General features: G+C 33.8%; 1 protein-coding gene across 1 annotated transcript; it reads left to right on the top strand.

Annotated features, from left to right (window-relative positions):
• Positions 1-196: 196 nt before the first annotated feature.
• Spt3 (Transcription initiation protein Spt3) lies at positions 197-19740 on the top strand. Its single transcript, XM_080167725.1, has 13 exons — positions 197-317; positions 1017-1099; positions 1478-1561; positions 2132-2200; positions 4648-4721; positions 5549-5609; positions 6273-6310; positions 12988-13088; positions 13698-13787; positions 14108-14161; positions 17817-17889; positions 18578-18659; positions 19378-19740. Exons 1-13 carry the CDS (start codon positions 236-238, stop codon positions 19498-19500), a joined length of 1014 nt encoding a protein of 337 aa, XP_080023851.1. The 5' UTR covers positions 197-235; the 3' UTR covers positions 19501-19740.
• The last annotated feature ends 283 nt before the right edge of the window (positions 19741-20023 follow it).

The raw sequence follows: 20023 nt of genomic DNA, 5'->3' as shown, positions 1-20023 counted from the left end.
ATCAGCAATTGCTAGAACCCAGAGTGGCTAAAATAAAAAAGCTGCCTATAAATATATAGGTACCTATTTTTATTATTTTGTCTTTCCTATTATGTAAATTAGTTTTCTGCCCTTCGAATATAGAGCCCCTAGGTGCGAGGGGCGCGACCGCTAGAAAACTACATACATTAAATTGTTTTCGAGCCAAATTATGTTTAGAATTTTTTTCAGAGATTTTTTAGAACAAGAATAAAAAATGTCAGGAGGAGCACAGCCACAGCAACAACCTGTGCAACAACAGCCACAGCAAGTACAAGCACAGGCGCAGCTTGGTCAAGGTATGATTATTTTAATTATGGGTTATCTCGGAAGCCGGGGGAACCCAAAGTGAAACACGTCATACTATAATTTGTTGGCTTAAAAACTTTGGGTACTTTTGTCATATCTTGATTGGATGGTTCAAAATAGTATTGTAAAAACAAAATTTTCTACGTACTAATAATCTTATTCAACATTTGGAGTAATTTTGTTTCCAGTATGGCTACGAAACGATTAATATTCCCAGGATTTTTACCGGTTCTGAGCCATACTGAAACAGTATATTTTCTACGAATAATAGAATAAAACTATAGTAGGTAATATTAATATCCGCGAAGAGATGGCTATAATACGATGGGATAAATAACCATTATCATTATTTGGGATGTAAAACAATATATCGCCCATTGTCTTTTCCCATAATATCTTGAGGACATTCATCTTAATTACCTTTTTAAATACATATAATGCATGTAAATAATAGAGTAAAACAATAGAGGGGAAAGGGGTTGAATAACTTTATTTCCCCCACCCATATGCCGACTTTCAATTGGGTCTTATTAATATAATATTTCCGCCAATATCATCATAAATATTAACACAGCTAAGTCGTTAAATAGTAGTAGAAAGCAATTTGCTAACAGACGAAAAAGGTTTCCAAGCCAGGGGCTAGATAGTTGTCTAGGTTATACATCTATACTCATTACATTTATTTGAAGGTCTTACTGATACACAACAAATGATGTATGCTTTTGGAGACTCGAGACGCCCCAACCTTGAAAGTGCTAAAATGGTTGAACAGGTAGAATTTGATGTTATGACTTAAAAATTAAAATGAAACAAGGATGAAAACATCCATTATTAGCGAAACACAAGAATAATATTAATTGAAAAACGGATAAAGCAAGTTGCAGATGTTCATAGTGAAACAAATAAATATATACCTGTATTTTTTTTACAAAATTTGTAGCATGAGTCGCATGACTGAGAGACAGACGGACGAAGTAAATTTTATTCTGGAAGCTTATTAATTAAGTAAATATACACGACATAAAAAAATCAGCAGTCTTGGAACAATGTTGAACAGTTTATAGAAAAAACATGCATTTAATATCAAGAAGAAAGTATTGTTATCTTGAACCAATAATTTCTTTTGTTGCAACAAATTTATCATGTTTAGATTGTTTTATCACAGCTGAGATCTATTCTACATTTGGCCACAGCAGTTGCTGCCCAGAGAAGCTCAGATATTTTAATTGTCGAGGTAATATAGATGTATAACCCAGACAAGTATATAATCTGGATACCCCTGTTGGGGAACTTTTTTGTCTGCTAGCAAATAAATTGCTTACTGATCGTTTGTAGCGACTTGGCTGTGTTAATATTCCCGACGCTACTAGCTGATTTTCAAAGACCCAATTGAAAGTCAGTCGGCACAGGGACCTCAAATGGGGAAATGCAGTTATTTAGTTATTTAACCCCCCCTTCCCTATCTATTCTTATACTCTAACGTAGAGGTATACACATATTTTTGGTGCTTTTTACTCAAATCTCTTTCTTGACAATCTAAACCCTTTTTCTTTTTTAAAACTTAAATTGAAAGTGGATGATCGACTTACTCCCCATCACCTCTTTTCCAAAAATGCCCAAGAGGCCATATGGGGAAGTGACAGGATGACTTTCTTTGAAGGTTTTGGGCTATATGAAAAAGTTTCTTTTTTAATCAAAAAATAAATCTGTGGGGGTAACCTTCCCCTCTTGGGGCAAATCAATAGATACCTAGTAATGTTTACCTTAAAAAAGTTTAAGTTTTATTTTATTTTTATTTTTTCAGGATATCCTGTTTCTTATGAGAAGAAATCCAATCAAAATTCAAAGACTTATTCGATATTTACGAGCTAAGGTATATTTATTATATTCTCATTTATCTTTTTATTGTGATTATACCTACACTGAGAACTAAATTTCATGACCTTTTTGTAACCAAATAGTGTATCTAAATTTTATATTCATAGTTAAATCATCTAAAATGAGTAGCTACCTAAGCTTCTAATATGAAAATTTGGATTTGCCTATTTATTTGGTTCTAAGAGTATAATAACTATTATTACTCAAGAATTTATATTGTCGGTTTTTTCATAGTTAAGAAATTGCCATAGTTTTTAAAGTTTTACAGACAATGCTGAATTTAATAGTTAATAAGGTGATTGGAAGTACATATAAGCTTCTTAGACTTTTATGCATGGAAATCGCAAATACCAACTTAATTAATTTCATATTTATGGCGTTGATTTCATAAAAAAATGTGTAACAATTTCGATAATCCGTAATGTAAATGTAAATGTTTTCATTTTTACACAGACTAGAAAGTTTTAGCGATTCGTTTTCAATGTTTTTTTTTTTTAATCTTTGAACAAGCAAAATATCTTTTATAGTATGTTTATAATGAGTTTAAAATCCTTTAATGAAAACATCTAACAATTAATAGTTAATGCTAATCATTCTAGTGTTCCATATAACATTTGTCAGTAGCGAAGCTACTTTATGATTCCAAATTTAAAGATATGTTAGAAAGGTTTCGCGATTTTTTCTCCAATAACCCATTCTTGATTTCAATATATGCTTTTAAATCTTCTTGTCCGTATTCATATCCAAGATATTTGTGAATCGCTACTTATGGATGTTGTCATCCTTGTTTAATAGCTCACGGCTGGTTTTTTATTAAATGAATAAGTTAGGGTACAATGTTTGGCACTTTCGATATAAGTAAATGATAATAAAAAACCCATAGAATGCGATAATAACTTCAGAAAAATCGAAGAAAATAGTTTTCATACTTAATTAACGTTTTTAAGTTTTTCTTCAAAAAGTTTAGATAAGATGCCTTTAAAAGTCGTCTATGATTTTGTCAGGGATAAAAATGTAACTTTAAAATAAGAATTACAACATATTTTGTCAATTAGTACAAAGTAAAATTTTGAACATTTTATTGATCAGTATATTTTTTAAAATGTGAAGTAGAAACCTGAATATTTTATCATGAAAATTGTGTTATGATTTGATTGTCTGCTAGATTACAAGAAAAAAGATACTGACAGTACTTGTTGGTTCTTTTAAAAAAATTAGGTAGATTACTTTCAGAACCCCTCTTTTTGCAACGTTATTTTAATAGAACAGAGACGTAATCTTAGTGTACTCAATATCTAGACAGCCAACCATTGTTTTAGAATTGTTCAATTTTTTTAACTTCTGATAAAAACAGAATTAATGGTATTTTTGTAAATATTATACCTCCAAGAAATGGCTATACTTCCCAATCATATGTTGTGTGATATTTAAGAGGAATTATTTTGATATAATGTCATTAAAATATTCGTTGAAAAAAGTGCTATTCTAGCTTATACTTTACATTTTAATGTGTATGATAATTCAAATAAAAGATAATGAAGATTTATATTATATTTAATTGTTATAATTATAAAGAAAAACCTGGAAACAGTAAAAAACTGACTTTATTTTATTGACGTAGGGAAAATTTTGTCAAATATTTGAATAAAAAAGCAATATAAAACAAAATAGATTATTTTTAATATAGTCACAAAAAGGCTTAATGAGTTTAGGAAATATTTCATTCACTAATCATGTCATTTAAACTCTATTACATAGAATACAGTGTAAAAAGATGTTCTCGTTTTAATTTTAAGTAATTTCAAATGCATTTTAATACCTTTTAATGATTTATTTTTTGAAACATCTTTTTATAAAATGTTAATGATTTTTGAAGTTATATGTTAAAATGTTTTTAAATTATGTTAACATTTTGTTTTAAATGTAGAAAATTGGTAATTCTAAACATTCTAAAAATGATTTTATTAAATTTTCATCACTTAAATTGCATGTTTGATGAAATTTTCAACTGATAATTCAAGAAAAATCGTTTAAGTTTTATTATATTTTACTTTGAAATGTTAAAAAAATATATTATTGTCAAAAATGTGGAAGTTATACTTTCCTCAAAAAAAGACCTAAAACATGCAAATTAACACGTGTAATGAGATTTTTTTTCTTTCAGGTTTAATTTTAAGTAATTATTGATATTTTTTGTAAAAAGGATTTTATATAAAAAGTTTTAAAACTCGAGTTATGTAGTGGTTCTAAAAAAGGTTGCGAATTTATGCAATTTTCTTGCAAAAAAAATTTTCTAGGATTTTAAAAATAGCAAAGGATGTTATTAGACGTACTTACAGATACAATTGCTAAGTCATTTTGGCCAAACACTAAAATAAAGTTTTGACATCTGAGGGCCCATACGTGAGCTATTTATTTCTTAGCCCATATATTCTTTTTTAGGACAAAGTAAATGAATTGAGTATGATTGAGAAGGGAGAACCAGTTCAGGATAGAAGATTTCATAGTGTAACAAGGTTAGCAAACAGGGAGATAAAGGGATAAGACAATGACCGATAAATTGATGTACATCCCCAATGATGATGCACAAAATTACCTCTTCTGTAAATCAAAATTAGTGGTTGAAACGCTCTGCTTAATCAATCAACAAATTAGTCACCAAAGTTGTTAAGCCAACGAATAAGAAAACGTTATTATAGGACTTTGGTGACTTGTGTTACGTGTAATAAACATCCTCCATTGTCCCCTCTCTTTCTGGTTAGCACATCATTTAGATCTAGTGGAGTTCATGGTAAAATATTCCTGGGAACGATTATCTCCGAAAACCTATGAACTTTAAAGGTTACTAACTGCTAAACGGCTAAATGTTAATGTTATTCCCATACATAAGCTGCTTGGCTGGTAGCAACTTTTAAAGTTCATCGATTTTTTATGTGGATAATCGATCCTTGGAACCTTTTGCCGTAAACTGCACTAGATCCCATATTTTAAACGTGGAAATTGGTTACGCGGTGGCTAGCTTATGTCGGAATATCAAGTGAAAATTATGGGGGAATGCATTATAAGATAATATAAACAGGCGCAATCAAAAATCATCAGGGCCTCTAAGAGATAGGAGAATAGGCGATAGGTTACTTTACATCCCCAATGATGATAAACAAAATTACCTCTTTGTTAGCTAAAATTGTTGGTTGATGATAAGTTTGGACAGTAATCCCCAAAGTTTTTAAGGCAACATATTGGAGAATGTAACTATAAAATTATGGGTTCCAGTATGATTTGCAGCCCATTGTTCCCTCCGTCTCTAAAAAGCATAGATATTTATATTGATCTTGTTATTCAGGTGCAGAGCCTTTCTGTCCAAAATAGATGATACTGGTGTTTTGTTAGCTGCCTGTGATCAGGTCAAATTTTATTATACATTTATGAAAAAGTACATTTAGTTTCTACTAATTCCACAAATATTAAAGATAAATTTACTGCTTTCTCATAATTTATATGGTCCTAGGGATCTCCAAAATAATGATCTCACAGTTTTATGTGTATTTGTGTGTCATTCTTGTAATCTTACATGCAGTACTTTTCAGCTCCTCAGTTCCGCCTCTCCTTCTTTTGGTCATGGTCATATATCCTCTTCAATTTCTGCATTTTAGTGTTGCAAAAAAAAAATTTGGGGTGGCCCCTCCTTTTTATAGGGTTGGAGGACAAAAGTTTGTTTCCGAAAACTCAAATAATGCATACTTGCTTCATGCTTGTAATTCTCTGCAATATATTCGAAAAGGGACAGTGCAGTAAGAACCTTTTTTCATTTCAAAAATCTTATAGGGTTTAAAGAAATCTTATCTTGTTTAATAAGCATATCCATAAGTACTTATTTTATATCCAACTAACAACACTATTAAATTGTGAAGAAACGGCGACGTATTTAAAACCACCACCGCCAAGGAACTTTATTTCCTGTCAATTTCTATTCGTTCTCTCCCCTTTAAAAAATAACCCACTAAATTTTTTTAGTGAAAAAGTTATTTAAATTTTGTTCTTATTTTAATACCTACCTAACTATTTAGGAATACAGCGATGAAAACTATCTGGAAAGACTGATGAGGTAAAAAGCAATTATTGTATTTTATTAATGATTTATTTATCACAATATAGACAGTTGTCCGCGGACATGAAAATTATAAATAATTGATTTTATGTTATTAAAGCTAAGATTTTCTATAATATTAATTACCCCTGAAAATTTTTATCATTAATTTAGACATGTTTAGATTGTCTTCATAGAATAAGGAGGAATAGAAGTGAAAACCATAAAAGTTTCTGGGAAATTAGAAGGAATCTTTGCCGTGCGCAGTAAAGACAATAATGCTAAAGTACAAATCACAATGACTAGTTGGACAAAATTAGAAAAATTTAAATTGTATCAAAATCTAATATATACTGTTAACATTTTTTTGATCTTCATGATTTAACATTATGTATTGTAGTGTAACACGCTTGACTTTAGAACAATTTAAAATAATTCTTTGTAATCAGAAGGAAATTCTTTACCCATAGGTATACATAAGTATCTGATAGAGACTAACTTCTCTGATACACACCTCTTATTGAAGTGAAGACAGCAATAGCTGCTTGGTCGTTTTAGACTAAGATTAAAAGTCCCTTTAAATATCTTGTTTTAATTTTGGTACAATTGACCACATTTGTAATTTTCAAGGGTCAGTTACATGGGTACTACCCCTTCCTCCCCCCTCCCCCCTACCACAAGTTAATGTATGGATGTAGTTGCTATCATGTATAAATCAGCTGTTTAAAAACATACATAAGAGCGCAACCTAGTTTTTATGAAATAAATACAGAGACCAATATTTTTTGTAAATTTTCTTACATAATTAAATTAAATGCTTAAAATGCACATCAAATTCATTTTTAATCTATTGTGAATAGGGAAGAGAAAGCTGGAAGCTTGGCTACAAGGCTTTTAGTAAAGGGGGGGGTTTTTAATGCAACCATCTCGTAATCAGTGAGCAAATGGCACTTAGAATTCGAATTTCGAGCTGAAATTTTTCATGGGTAATCCTTGGTAGGTCTATTTTCCCTAAATCGAACATAAAGTTGGAAAAGTAACGGCTGGCGGCTGCAGCTCAGCCGTTTAGCCGTTTTTGCCCTATTTTTAGGGCAAATTTATCATTATTTACGTAGGAATCAACTTTTTAAAACATTGTTTTGGTTTAATTCATATTAAATGATAGCACTAACCATTTTTTAAATTTTTAGTACCAGCTGCTAAACGGCTAGAACCGGCTGAAAACGGCTGGGAGCGGCCAAGAGTATGAAGAGTAGATAGGGCTAGTGACATATCTAGTAGGGATGGGAATCCGTCGAATTTTTGGGCCGGATTCGGATTCCGGATTCTGAAGGAATCCGTCAAAAAAAGTGATGGATTCTTGCGGATTCCGGATTCTTATTTTTGGCGGATTCCGGATTCGGATTCCGGATTCTAGCAGTATTTTAAAAGGCCGTCCGTCACAGAGGGATAGCTTTTTTCGTTAATTTATCACTATGTTACTTGGTTGAAGCCTTAATTTGTTTAAAGTGTTGACTTCCAGCATAACTAAAACATTTACATCACATTAGTAATTATTAAAATTTGTTATGTAGAAATTTTTTTTTTGATCTTTGCCTTCAAACAGAGGGAGTTGTAAGAAAAAAGACGGTAATTTTAGCCTACCAATTTAGAATCCTGAATCCGCTATAAAAAACGGATTCCGGATTCGGATTCCAAAATTGGCCGAAAATTGGGCGGATTCCGGATTCGGATTCCCATCACTAATATCTAGGGGTAGGTTTTTATTGGTGCTGAGCTCAAAAATACTACTAAAAATAGAGACGGCCAATCCATATGGCAGCTGGGTAACAGCTGCAGTTCAGCTGCGAGCGGCCAAGAGTAGAATAAGTAGATAGGGCTTGTGACGTGTCTAGGGGTAGGTTTTTATGGGTGCTGATCTCAAAAATGCTACCAAAAATAGTGGCGTCCCATCCATGTGGCAGCTGGGTAACGGCGGCAGCTCAGCTGGGAGAGTCCAAGAGTAGAATAAGTGCATAGGGCATGTCACATGTCCAGGGTTAGGTTTTTATGGGTGCTGAGCTCAAAAATACTACCAAAAATAGTGATGGCCAATCCATGTGGCAGTTGAGTAATAGCTGCTGCTCAGCTGTGAGCGGCCAAGAGTAGAATGAGTAGATAGGGCTTGTGACGTGTCTAGGGGTAGGTTTTTATGGGTGCTGAGCTCAAAAATGGTACCAAAAATAGTGGCGGCCAATACATATGGCAGCTGGGTAACAGCTGCTGCTCAGCTGCGAGCGGTCAAGAGTAGATGGGGCTTATGACGTGTCTAGGGGTAGGTTTTTATGGGTGCTGAGCTAAAAAATGCTACCAAAAATAGTGGCGGTCCATCCACATGGCAGCTGGGTAATGGCTGCAGCTCAGCTGTGAGAGGCCAAGAGTAGAATGAGTAGATAGGGCTTATGACGTGTCTAAGGGTAGGTTTTAATGGGTGCTAAGCTCAAAAATGGTACCAAAAATAGTGGCGGCCAATCTATATGGCATCTGAGCAACAGCTGCAGCTCAGATGGGAGCGGCCAAGAGTAAAATGAGTACATAGGACTTGTGACGTGTCTTGGGGTAAGTTTTTATGGGTACTGAGCTCAAAATTGCCCCCCAAAAATAGTTACGACCCATCCATATGGCAGCTGGATAACGGCTGCAGCTCAGCTGGGTGAGGCTAAGAGTAGAATGAGTAGATAGGGCTTGTGGGCTGTAGCTGTTACCCAGCTGCCATATGGATGAGCCGCCACTATTATTTGTAGTATTTTTGAGCTCAGCACTCATAAATACCTACCCCTGGACACGTCACAAGCCCTATGTACTCATTCTACTTTTGGCCGCTCCCAGCTGAGCTGCCGCCGTTACCCAGCTGCCACATGGATGGGTCACCACTATTTTTGGTAGCATTTTGAGCTCAGCACTCATAAAAACCTACCCTAAGACACATCACAAGCCCTATCTACTCATTCTACTCTTGGCCGCTCCTAGCTGAGCTGTAGCTGTTACTCTTGCAATATATGGATTGGTTGCCACTATTTTTAGTAGCATATTTGAGCTCAACACCCATAAAAACCTACCCCGAGACACATCACAAGCTCTATCTACTCATTATACTCTTGGTGGCGCGCAGCTGAGCTGCAGCTGTTACTCAGCTGCCATATGGATGGGTCGCCACTATTTTTGGTAGCATTTTTGAGCTCAGCACCCATGAAAACCTACCCCTAGACACGTCATAAGCCCCATCTACTCTTGACCGCTCGCAGCTGAGCAGCAGCTGTTACCCAGCTGCAATATGTATTGGCCGCCACTATTTTTGGTACCATTTTTGAGCTCAGCACCCATAAAAACCTACCCCTAGACACGTCACAAGCCCTATCTACTCATTCTACTCTTGGCCGCTCGCAGCTGAGCAGCAGCTATTACTCAACTGCCACATGGATTGGCCATCACTATTTTTGGTAGTATTTTTGAGCTCAGCACCCATAAAAACCTAACCCTGGACATGTGACATGTGACATGCCCTATGTACTCATTCTACTTTTGGCCGCTCCCAGCTGAGCTGCCGCCGTTACCCAGCTGCCACATGGATGGGTCACCACTATTTTTGGTAGCATTTTGAGCTCAGCACTCATAAAAACCTACCCTAAGACACATCACAAGCCCTATCTACTCATTCTACTCTTGGCCGCTCCTAGCTGAGCTGTAGCTGTTACTCTTGCAATATATGGATGAGTCGCCACTATTTTTGGTACCATTTTTAAGCTCGGCACCCATGAAAACCTACCCCTAGACACATCACAAGCCTTATCTACTCATTCTACTCTTGGCCACTTGCAGCTGAGCTGCAGCTGTTACTCAGCTGCCATATGGATGGGTCGCCACTATTTTTGGTAGCATTTTTGAGCTCAGCACCCATGAAAACCTACCCCTAGACATGTCACATGCCCTATGTACTCATTCTACTCTTGGCCTCTACCAGCTGAGCTTCGGCCGTTACCCAGCTGCCATATGGATGGGCTGCCACTTTTTTTGGTACCATTTTTGAGCTCAGCACCCTTAAAAACCTACCTCTAGACACGTCACAAGCCCTATCTAATCATTCTAATCTTAGCCGCTCGCAGCTGAGCAGCAGCTATTACTTAACTGCCATAGGGATTGGCCGAAACTATTTTTAAAGCATTTTTGAGTTTAGCATCCATAAAAACCTAATCCTGGACACGTCACATGCCTCATATACTCATTCTATTCTTGGCCTATCTCGTCTGAGCTGCGGCCGTTACCCAGCTTAGCTGCGTCCATTACTCAGCTGCCATGTGGATGGGCCTCCACTATTTTTGTTAGCATTTTTGAGCTCAGCACCTATAAAAACTTACCCCTAGACACGTCACAACTTCACAAGCCCTATCTACTCATTCTAATCTTGGCCGCTCGCAGCTGAACTGCAGATGTTACCCAGCTGCCATATGGATTGGCTGTCACTATTTTTAGTAGCATTTTTGAGCTCAGCACCCATAGAAACCTACCCCTAGACATATCCAGCGTGGCCATATTCTTCAGTATACTGAAAATCTTCAGTATTCTTCAGTATTTGGAAATTGGGGCTTCAGTATTTTCAGTAAATACTGAATATTCAGTATTTGAAAATTTTATTCAGTATTTTTCAGTTTTGGAAATTTTAATGATTCAGTATTTTCATTATTTCTTAAATTCCAAAAATTTTTGCATAAATAAGATGTTTTTTCAAGTAGTTGATGTCAGATTTTTTTCGGCGCTTCGCGCCTCACTTTACTTTCCTTTAAATTACCCTATAACTTTGTACATTAATTTTGGTTTTTTTATGGTAATCATAGACGTCCAAGGGGGGGGGGTAAAGGGGCGATTACCCCCCCAAATTTTTTTTCATTTTACCCCCCCCCCCCCCCCGTTTAAAATTTACCCCCAACCATTAAGGAAGGAGTATTTACCCCCCCCCAAACAATAACCCCCCCCAAAATAAAAATCTCTAACAAAAAAAATTTTGCGCGCTTCGCGCGCATTTTTAATACTAAATATTTAATAAAATTTAAATTACCCCCCCCAACAAAAATTTTTTACCCCAGGGTGTAAATTTTGGGGGGAGTAAAAAAAATTTACCCCTGCCAACAGATTTCAGGGGGGGTAATTAACCCTCCCCCCCCAAGCAAATTTTACCCCCCGGGTAAAAATTTTGGGTGGGGTAAAAAAAATTGCGACGCACGAATTTTACCCCCCCCCAAAAGCGAATTGCCCTCCCCTTAAAATAATTTTACCCCCCCAAAAAAAATAAAAAGCTTGGACGTCTATGATGGTAATATACATTTTTTTTTCAATTTCATCTCAAATTTAAATTTTTTAGATATTTGAGATGCTTTTATACAGTATTTTTTTCAGATATTTTTTTTGTCTATTAATAGAATGAATAATCTAAGGTGAGTACTTTGCATGATTATTAAAGGTAAAGTTTTTTAGCATGCTCTTAAATTAACTAAAAAGTATTTAAGTTTTGTAATCATTTAAAATATTTATCAGTCATTTTCTGCTTAATTGGTGCAAGAAAATCTAAGAGGCAAAATTAAAAGGTCTTTAAAATATCCCCCAAATTATAAAGGTATGATATATGAAATTTTGAAATGAGGAATCATATAAAAAAAATACTTATTCAGTATTTGTATTTTTTTGTTCAGTATTTCAGTATTTTTTCTTATTTTAGGATTCAGTATTTTCAGTATTTCCTTTTTTTTCTTCAGTATTTTCAGTATTTTTTCTTATTTTAGGATTCAGTATTTTCAGTATTTCCTTTTTTTTCTTCAGTATCAGTATTATTTTGGTTGTGGCCACACTGCATATCACAAGCCCTATCTACCCTTTATACTCTTGGCGGCTCCCAGCCGTTTTCAGCCGGTTCTAGCCGTTTAGCAGCTGGTGATAAAAATTTTAAAAAATGGTTATTGTTATCATTTAACATGAATTAAACCAGAAATATGTTTTAAAAAGTTGATTCCTACGTAATTAATGATGAATTTGCCCTAAAAATAGGCAAAAAACGGCTAAACGGCTGAGCTGCCAGCCGCCAGCCGTTACTTTTCCAACTTTTTGTTCGATTTAGGGAAAATAGACCTATCAAGGATTACTCATGCAAAATTTCATATCGAAATTCGAAGTCTAAGTGCCATTTGCTCACTGATTACGAGATGGTTGCATTAAACCCCCCCCCCCCCCCCCTATTGCAAAAGGAATTTATTTTGAATATTTTTTCTGAATAATTACTGAAATCATGTTATTTACTAACAGCCTTATAGCCGTTTTGGTCTTTCAAATGTTCCAATTTTACTTCAGGCTAGCCAGGCAGAATCTTCTACCTGGATTCTATTCTATACTTTATCTTCTTTGATTGACGTTAAGCTTTGCATGTTGATTCCTTTAACAGTTGTTCCCTACCCTAGTATATGCATGGCCAAAAAAAATAATCTGATTCGGAGCCATATTAAAATCAATTTTGGAATTATTAGAGTAATGAGATTTTTTCTATTAGGTTACCTATCAAATATGTTACCTAATGATATTATCTTTCATATTTAGGAAAGCTTTATTTAGAACTTAAGTCGGTTTTAGGCTATTTAATTTATGGCACAAAGATTACAAGCTAAATTTATCAGGTTGGATCGAATGACGCGAGTAATGGATGAGAAACGCTACCTAGAGTTTTGTCGCGCCAGAGCGGTTTCTTTCAAAGGAAAATATTCCCAGTGGTTTCAAAGTAAGATATTTTATTTTCTCTAGGGGAGGTAGTCTACTCTTCACCACTTTCAATTTTATATCGGTTTGGTGGTTAGCTAGTTCCTTCGGTACAAACAGACAAGCACACGACACAGACATCCTGCGGAAATTGAAAAAAGTTGAGAGAAAAAACAGTATGATTGTTGTCTTATTACTTAGTCTCCATTTGAATATTCGACTCGACCGTAAATGCAATGCTTAGCGGCTGCGACTTTACATTGTCCAAAATAAGTTTGCCTTTGCTATGGCTGAAGATAAGATTTACTTTTAGCGTTAGCTACGTATTGTCCATAATTTGAGAATACTTTTACTATGCCAAGCATCTCAGTAACCTTGCCATTTATAAAAGTACTTAAAACGATTTTAAATAATGTTTTTAGTTATAAAGTAAATTTAGGGGGGGGGGGCGAGGGGTCGATTTTTTGGGGTGGTTATAAATAGTTATAAACCTTCCTAGGACCTATGAGAAGCTGCAATGTAGGGGAAAACTACATCGGTTCAGGGGTTAGCGATATCCTTTGGTACAGACAGACGCACACAGAGACAGAGATCCTATTACTTTTATAATGATGCCTTCTTTTACTTTCAGATGCTTTACAAGAAGTAGTGGATACCTTAGATATTAAACTAGAAAAGTTAACAAATGATGTTATTTGCTACCTTGCTTATGAAACATTAGGTAATATTTTTGTTGTGGTATGCATAGTTTTCTTATGGTGGTATAGCTTCGAATCCGATTGATTTCCTTAGAGAGACTAATAAAACTGGAAGTAATACAAGAATATTTCATTTTACTATCCACGGGAAGCTGTTTATAATACTATGCAATAACAGGCACAGACAATAAAATTTTGAAAATTACATTTTTGTTAGATAATCTTTCAACTTTAATCATCTTATATTCCAATATTGTATGATCAAATGCATTTTCAGACTACTTTAAAAACCACAATTAGTCCTTTGATTTTAATTTATAATTTATTCAAATTTTTTCATTAGGTCAATTTATGGAACTTTGCTTAGTTGTAAGGAGAGATTATGTAAGTAATACAGGTAAATGTCCTATTGGTACTTTTTTATGCTTTATGTTTATAACTAGCGGCTATGCCTCTAGAGGTTTAAGGTAGCATTTTAAAGAAGCCTTTCAGCTTCAATTTTAGTTATTAGAAAAGGAAACACTGAAATACAGAAATACTAAAAATAGTAGGGTAAAGCGGGGCGATCTCGGTTTTGAGGTGAAGTCGGTATTTTTTTGACCACCTTCATTAAATGACATTTTTCTCCATGTTCTAATCGACTGACAGAAAAAAACATAAAATCAAATTTGTCCCTTATTAAATTGCCTACAATAAAGTATAAAATGAAATTTTTGTGAGATGAATTTTTAGGGTACTTATTGGGTCTTAAAGTCGGACGACAAAAAAAATTTTTTTCGATTTTTTTGCTTCGGTCGGAAAAACGGTAAGTTGGACAAAAACTGGTAAGAGCTAGAGCTTAGACGTCTTCAGGGGACTTATTAAGAATCTAATAGGCTATCCATTTCCGTTTAAAACTTTAAAAAAGCTTGTATAGTTTTTTCTTAAATCGACTAAAAGTGAAGCGGGGCGAATTCGGTTTTTTCACTTTTTATACTAACTTTTTCAATTTTATATAAAAAAGTGAAATTTTCGAGAGAAAAAAGTCAAATTTCTCGTACTTAGAAATTTTTTTTTTTTTTGTAGAAAAAAATGTCCGATCTTCATAATTTTTTTTGTGAATGCTTTTTATTACATTTAGCAACTTAAACCTTTAGGGCATGCTGTAATTAAATCAATATGTCATAGGTTTTTTGAAGCTAGAAAATCGACCACAGTTTTTGCCAAACTTTTCTCTTTTTTTCAACTTGATTTTTTTAGGAAATTTTGCTAATAGAACTAATTTTTTTTTGGCCAAATCTATTCAAAATTGCCTGAATATTAAGGATCAGGCCTTTAAAGTCATAAAAAGTTATTTTTTTCTAGTAGTATTTTTATGTTTTTTATCAAAAAAATTTTCGAAAAAAAAGTCAAATTTCGCGTACTTTGGAAAAATTATTTTTTTTGGTAGAAAAAATTGACCTATCTTAATAAATTTTTTTGTGCATACTCTTTATTACATTTAGCAACTTTTACCTTTTGGGCATGCTGTATTAAAATCAATACGTCATCGATTTTTCGAAGCTTAAAAATGCCCTACCGACTTCGCCTCAAGGCGGGGCGAAGTCGCACAGTGGGATCTTTTGCCAAAAAACGGGACATTAAGGGTAGACAAAAGTAAACATCAATAAAAAAGCTTGTATTTGACGAAATGATGTAATTTCTTTTGCTTTAACTCAAAAATAACATAAATTTTGCTCCTGTTAACTTCTAATGTGCATTTGGTATGTACGTCTTGCTGCTTTGGAGGAGCGAAGCTACCCTATATTTAAAAAATCTATAAAACTTCCTAACTTTAGTTAGGATAGGAATATTTTAACAAAATCAACGTCTATGTAAATATTTCTTCAATGCAAACAATGTTTGTTAACATGAATATAGCGTCAGGTGCACCCAGTTCGAGTCCCGGCATTTTTAGGTAGGTCCAGTATTAGTAAAATAGGACACTTATAAGGCATGTTTTCAAATGTTTTTTTTTACAGATATAAACAACAATAACATAATTTTCAAAACACTTTTGATTTTGTGTTAATACCTTTATTCTTAGTCTAGCTATCTTCATTTAAAGTTTGTATAAGAATATAAACATAATTACTAATATTATATTCTATCTCAAATCTCTCTGATGCGTATATAATGTTTTTGCAATATTATAATTAATTCGCAAATTTGAATTTCTGCTGGACCAAAACCAGTTAGAAATACAAATTTTTTTAGAACACATAAAATTTAGCAAATTTAATTGCTAAAATAAAAGTATTTATAAGTCATTTTTATTTAACGACTCCTTTAACCCTTAAATGTCCATTAAAACCGCGAGAACGGCAAAAATCGTTAAAAATCTCGCAAATAATGCAGAAGTAAAGAAAGTTCCGCCTCAAAAAGTTAGAAAACATTGCAGAGATGACTTTGGGCTCTAAAATGACTCCTTCCCCCTCTAACGGGGGAGAATTTGAAATTAACAAGAACGAAATTGTTCAAACCATGCAATGTAAAATGCTCAATTACTCAAAAACGGACAAGAGGCCCCAGGTTGTGAAAACTGTTTAATACACAATACATGTTGTATATTGATATTATTATTGCAAAACCCGGGGCCTCCTGTCCGTTTTTGTGTAAAATGGAGAAAACTGATTTTTTGGGGTTAAAAATCTTAATATTTTTGGTGAAATTTTCTCACAAAATGTCAATTTACACCACCAAAAAAATATTTTTTTAAAATTTTTCTTAAATAGACATTGATACAGGTATCTGAAAAGTACCTCAATCAAAAATTATTTTCATAAGATGGACATAAATGTATTTTTTGATGCTTTGAAAAAATTGTGTAAAAAAATCTGGAAAATCATCAAAACTGAAAAGAAATTTTTCACTACCTTTTTTAAAAATGGCAAATCCGCCAAAAATGAATATTTTTTAAAAAGGGAGAGGTCATTTTCTAGTAAATCCCGTAAAGGTGTGTGTTATAAGGCCTAAAAATAGTAGTAGAACGATAAGGTGCTCTAGATATATGTATTCCCTATTGAATAGAACAATAGGGAAATTTTTTTTTTTTTTTTGATAACCGTACCTGGATTATCTAAAAAAAATACGAAATTTCTATCAAACGCTTTGTTTGGCTCAAACTGACAAAAATTAAAAAAAAATATAATTATAATAATAATGTTTTCTATAGGTACAAGGTAAAGGTTAAGAACAATCTATACCATTAAACAAAGGAAGAAGTCATTCTTTACAGGTTGATTTATTATAATTATATTTTTTTTATTTGTGTCAGTTTGAGCCAAACAAAGCGTTTGATAGAAATTTCAGATATTCCAGGTACGGTTATCAAAAAAAAAAAAAAAAAAATTTCTTCCCTATTGTTCTATTCAATAGGAAATACAAATATATAGAGCACCTTATCGTTCTACTACTATTTTTAGGCCTTATAACACACACCTTTACGGGATTTACTAGAAAATGACCTCTCCCTTTCTTTTCTAGCTGTCTACTTACAGCCATTATTAATTCCTAGGATAGATAAAAGTCGATTTTAAATTTTTTGAATGTCCCGATTTTTTTCAAAAGATCCCACTGTGAGTCGGTGCCGTTTTAGAGATCAATTTTGACAAACTTCCCAAAGTCCTAGGTTTACGTCCTTTTAGGACCTGATCGACTTTTCCGAGATTTTTCTACTGGTCTTGGTCCCATTTAAAAAAAAATAATTTTTACGATTTGCAGGTTCAAAAAACCGAAAAAAAACACAGAGTTCGCCCCGCTTTACCCTAGTTTGTAACTTTTATTTATCCTGCATTGTTACAATTTTGCAACAAATTTATGTACAATTTTGTTTAGACTTACACATTAATGTCCTGCATTATAAGTTCTGGCGATCTTTTCTAGACTTTTTGTTCGTTTTTGATCTTCGTTTTATGGACGTTGAGTCCTTGCTATTGTTCGTTTGTTCTGCCTTCTGATTTTCACTTTAGAGCTTCGCTTTCATGTAAGTTTAAAAGTTGTCAAGCTTTTATATATCTCATTTGTATATTTAGGAGATAGTTTATCACGGCTGCAGCCAATTCAAGCTGTTAATCCAGCATATCCGAGTATTTCTTTGCCGGTTAGGTAAACCTTTTAAAGTTATTATCAGCAAAGCCACCCTATAATTATCTTTGTCCGTCAGTCAGTAACGCTGTTGAGGGAAATGTATTATAGCTAATCACTAACCATGTTGTAAGGAATGAATATTTTATGCCCAAGGAAATAAAGGGAATGCGGTTTTCTAGGCTGCTATTTAAGATATTCTGCTGATCTTTTTGGGTGTAGATACCCCTTACAAAAGATAATGCCGTAACTTAATTTGTCTGTCGGTCTGCCCATCGTGCAAACAAATAACTTATGTATTGATTTTTTCGATTTTTTGGAAGTAACACATTTCTGTTCCATTTCCATTTTTATGACCATAGATTCTAAATATCTGTTCTATAACTCACTTGAATATTTCTTGTTCTTAAAATCCCTGCATGATCTAAGGTGTCTACTTTTGAAGCCTAAAACCATCCCAGGACCTATGTTTAGATTAAGAGAACTTAATAGGTTCAGTAGTTATTAAAATCTTAAGCTTCAGACAAAAAACTTACTGAGAGGGTCAGATTTTTCGCGTATTTTCCGTATAGTTGTGTGTTACCGTTTCGTCAAATGCGCTTATTAAATCAAACTGTTCTTAATTATGACCATTTCATATATATACATTTTGTCATTAAAAAAAAATGACCCCCCTTATACATTAGGATTAAATCTTTTTTTTATGTAGAGAGAAGCAAGCAGGAGGTCAACAACAACCGCAACAACCAAAGAAATCAGATTTTGTTGGGACTGCTATTACTCCTGCAGAGGTCAGTTTTTTTTCTATGGTTTTTTTTATAGCATAGGGTAAGGCGGTTCGAAGTCGGTGGCGGGGCAAAGTCGGTAATTTTGAGACTACCTTCAAAAGTGACATTTTTTGTTCCTATGTTCCTATCGAATGACAGAAAAAAGAAGCAAAGTTGTTTGTTATTATCTTGGCTACAATAGGTAATGTATAAAAAAAATTTGGGAGATGAATTTTAAGGGTACTTATTAGGTCTCAAAGTCGGAAGGAATTTTTTTGTTGCTTTTTTTAATAGGTCGTAAAAAGATTGAGTTGTACAAAAACTCTTACTTCGAGACCTAAATATTTCTAAGAGGAGAACGCCGCACCGATATTATAATTTTTTATTCCATTTAAAAAAAAAACGCAAAAATTACCGACTTCGCCCCGCCTTACCCTAATGTTTTTACTCAAAAATATTATTTCATGCCTTTTCGTCATTTATTTAGCCCTTTAGCACCTCCATAACAGCGGTCTTCAAAAAGTTTGTCCATTTGTAACACTTTTAATTATCCTGCTTCTTTGCAATATCCTATAGGTACAATTGTCATCAGGCAAAAGATTTTCAATGTATTTCGGCTAAAACAAATCGAATATAATAAGTTTTATGCTGGTAAATTATTAATCAATCAAATTATTGATCAATATAAAAAGTTACAATATAGGTAAACATTAAGGAAAAATAAAATGTTCTCCTATTTAAGGTTCGAGAAGCAGTAAGACGACTCCAGCTGGGAACAAGAGTAAAGTCCTTTTCTAGTACAAAATTTCCCCGAGAGATGGCGGCACTGCAGTTAGAACCAGATCTACCTCTACTTGCCATTTAAACATTTATTCTATTTTTGCAACGCCTTATGTTCTTGTTGTATATCTTAAAAGCAAAGTTATCCTACTTAAAATATACCCAATTTTGGTTTGTTCAAAAAACGTTAAAAGTAGCTCTTAAGGAAATTTAAAATTATCCTATCGATTTAAAACTTTACATGATTTCTTTACAATGAAGTTTAGCAATTTTGAAGACTATTTGAAAAATATTATTTCAAAAAATTTCGATTTAAAGGGGGGAGGTGGATGTGCCACTTTTAGAAACGAAAGTAAAACGTACGTGCATGTTCTCAGCCCAATGATAAAAGAGTTACAGCTCTAAAATTCTGTACATCAGTTGCTTTTGTGGTGAAGAATATGGAACTGTGAAGAAACGGCGGTCCCGCCGAAAACCGCCGTTTCTCGCCGAATTTTTTTTGCCTTTTCTCGCCATAATAGACAATTTTCAATCATCTGAGATAAACTTTTTTTTTCATAAAAATTTCGCTTATATTTTCACTTGACACTTGGCAGTTTTCGGCGGGA

Source organism: Acartia tonsa, chromosome 7 (genome assembly GCF_053477335.1).
Source record: "Acartia tonsa isolate MP-2025a chromosome 7, ASM5347733v1, whole genome shotgun sequence".
NCBI classification, from domain to species: Eukaryota; Metazoa; Arthropoda; class Copepoda; order Calanoida; family Acartiidae; genus Acartia; species Acartia tonsa.
This window is presented reverse-complemented; position numbering and strand designations above follow the sequence as displayed.

What these genes read in the sequence shown, in the direction of transcription:
- Spt3 (XM_080167725.1), top strand. Translation starts at nt 236, where the DNA reads ATGTCAGGAGGAGCACAGCCACAGCAACAACCTGTGCAACAACAGCCA. An exon ending in TATCTGGAAAGACTGATGAG is followed by an intron (nt 6,311 to 12,987) that starts GTAAAAAGCAAT and finishes TAAATTTATCAG; the next exon opens with GTTGGATCGAATGACGCGAG. An exon ending in AGATTATGTAAGTAATACAG is followed by an intron (nt 14,162 to 17,816) that starts GTAAATGTCCTA and finishes TTGTATATTTAG; the next exon opens with GAGATAGTTTATCACGGCTG.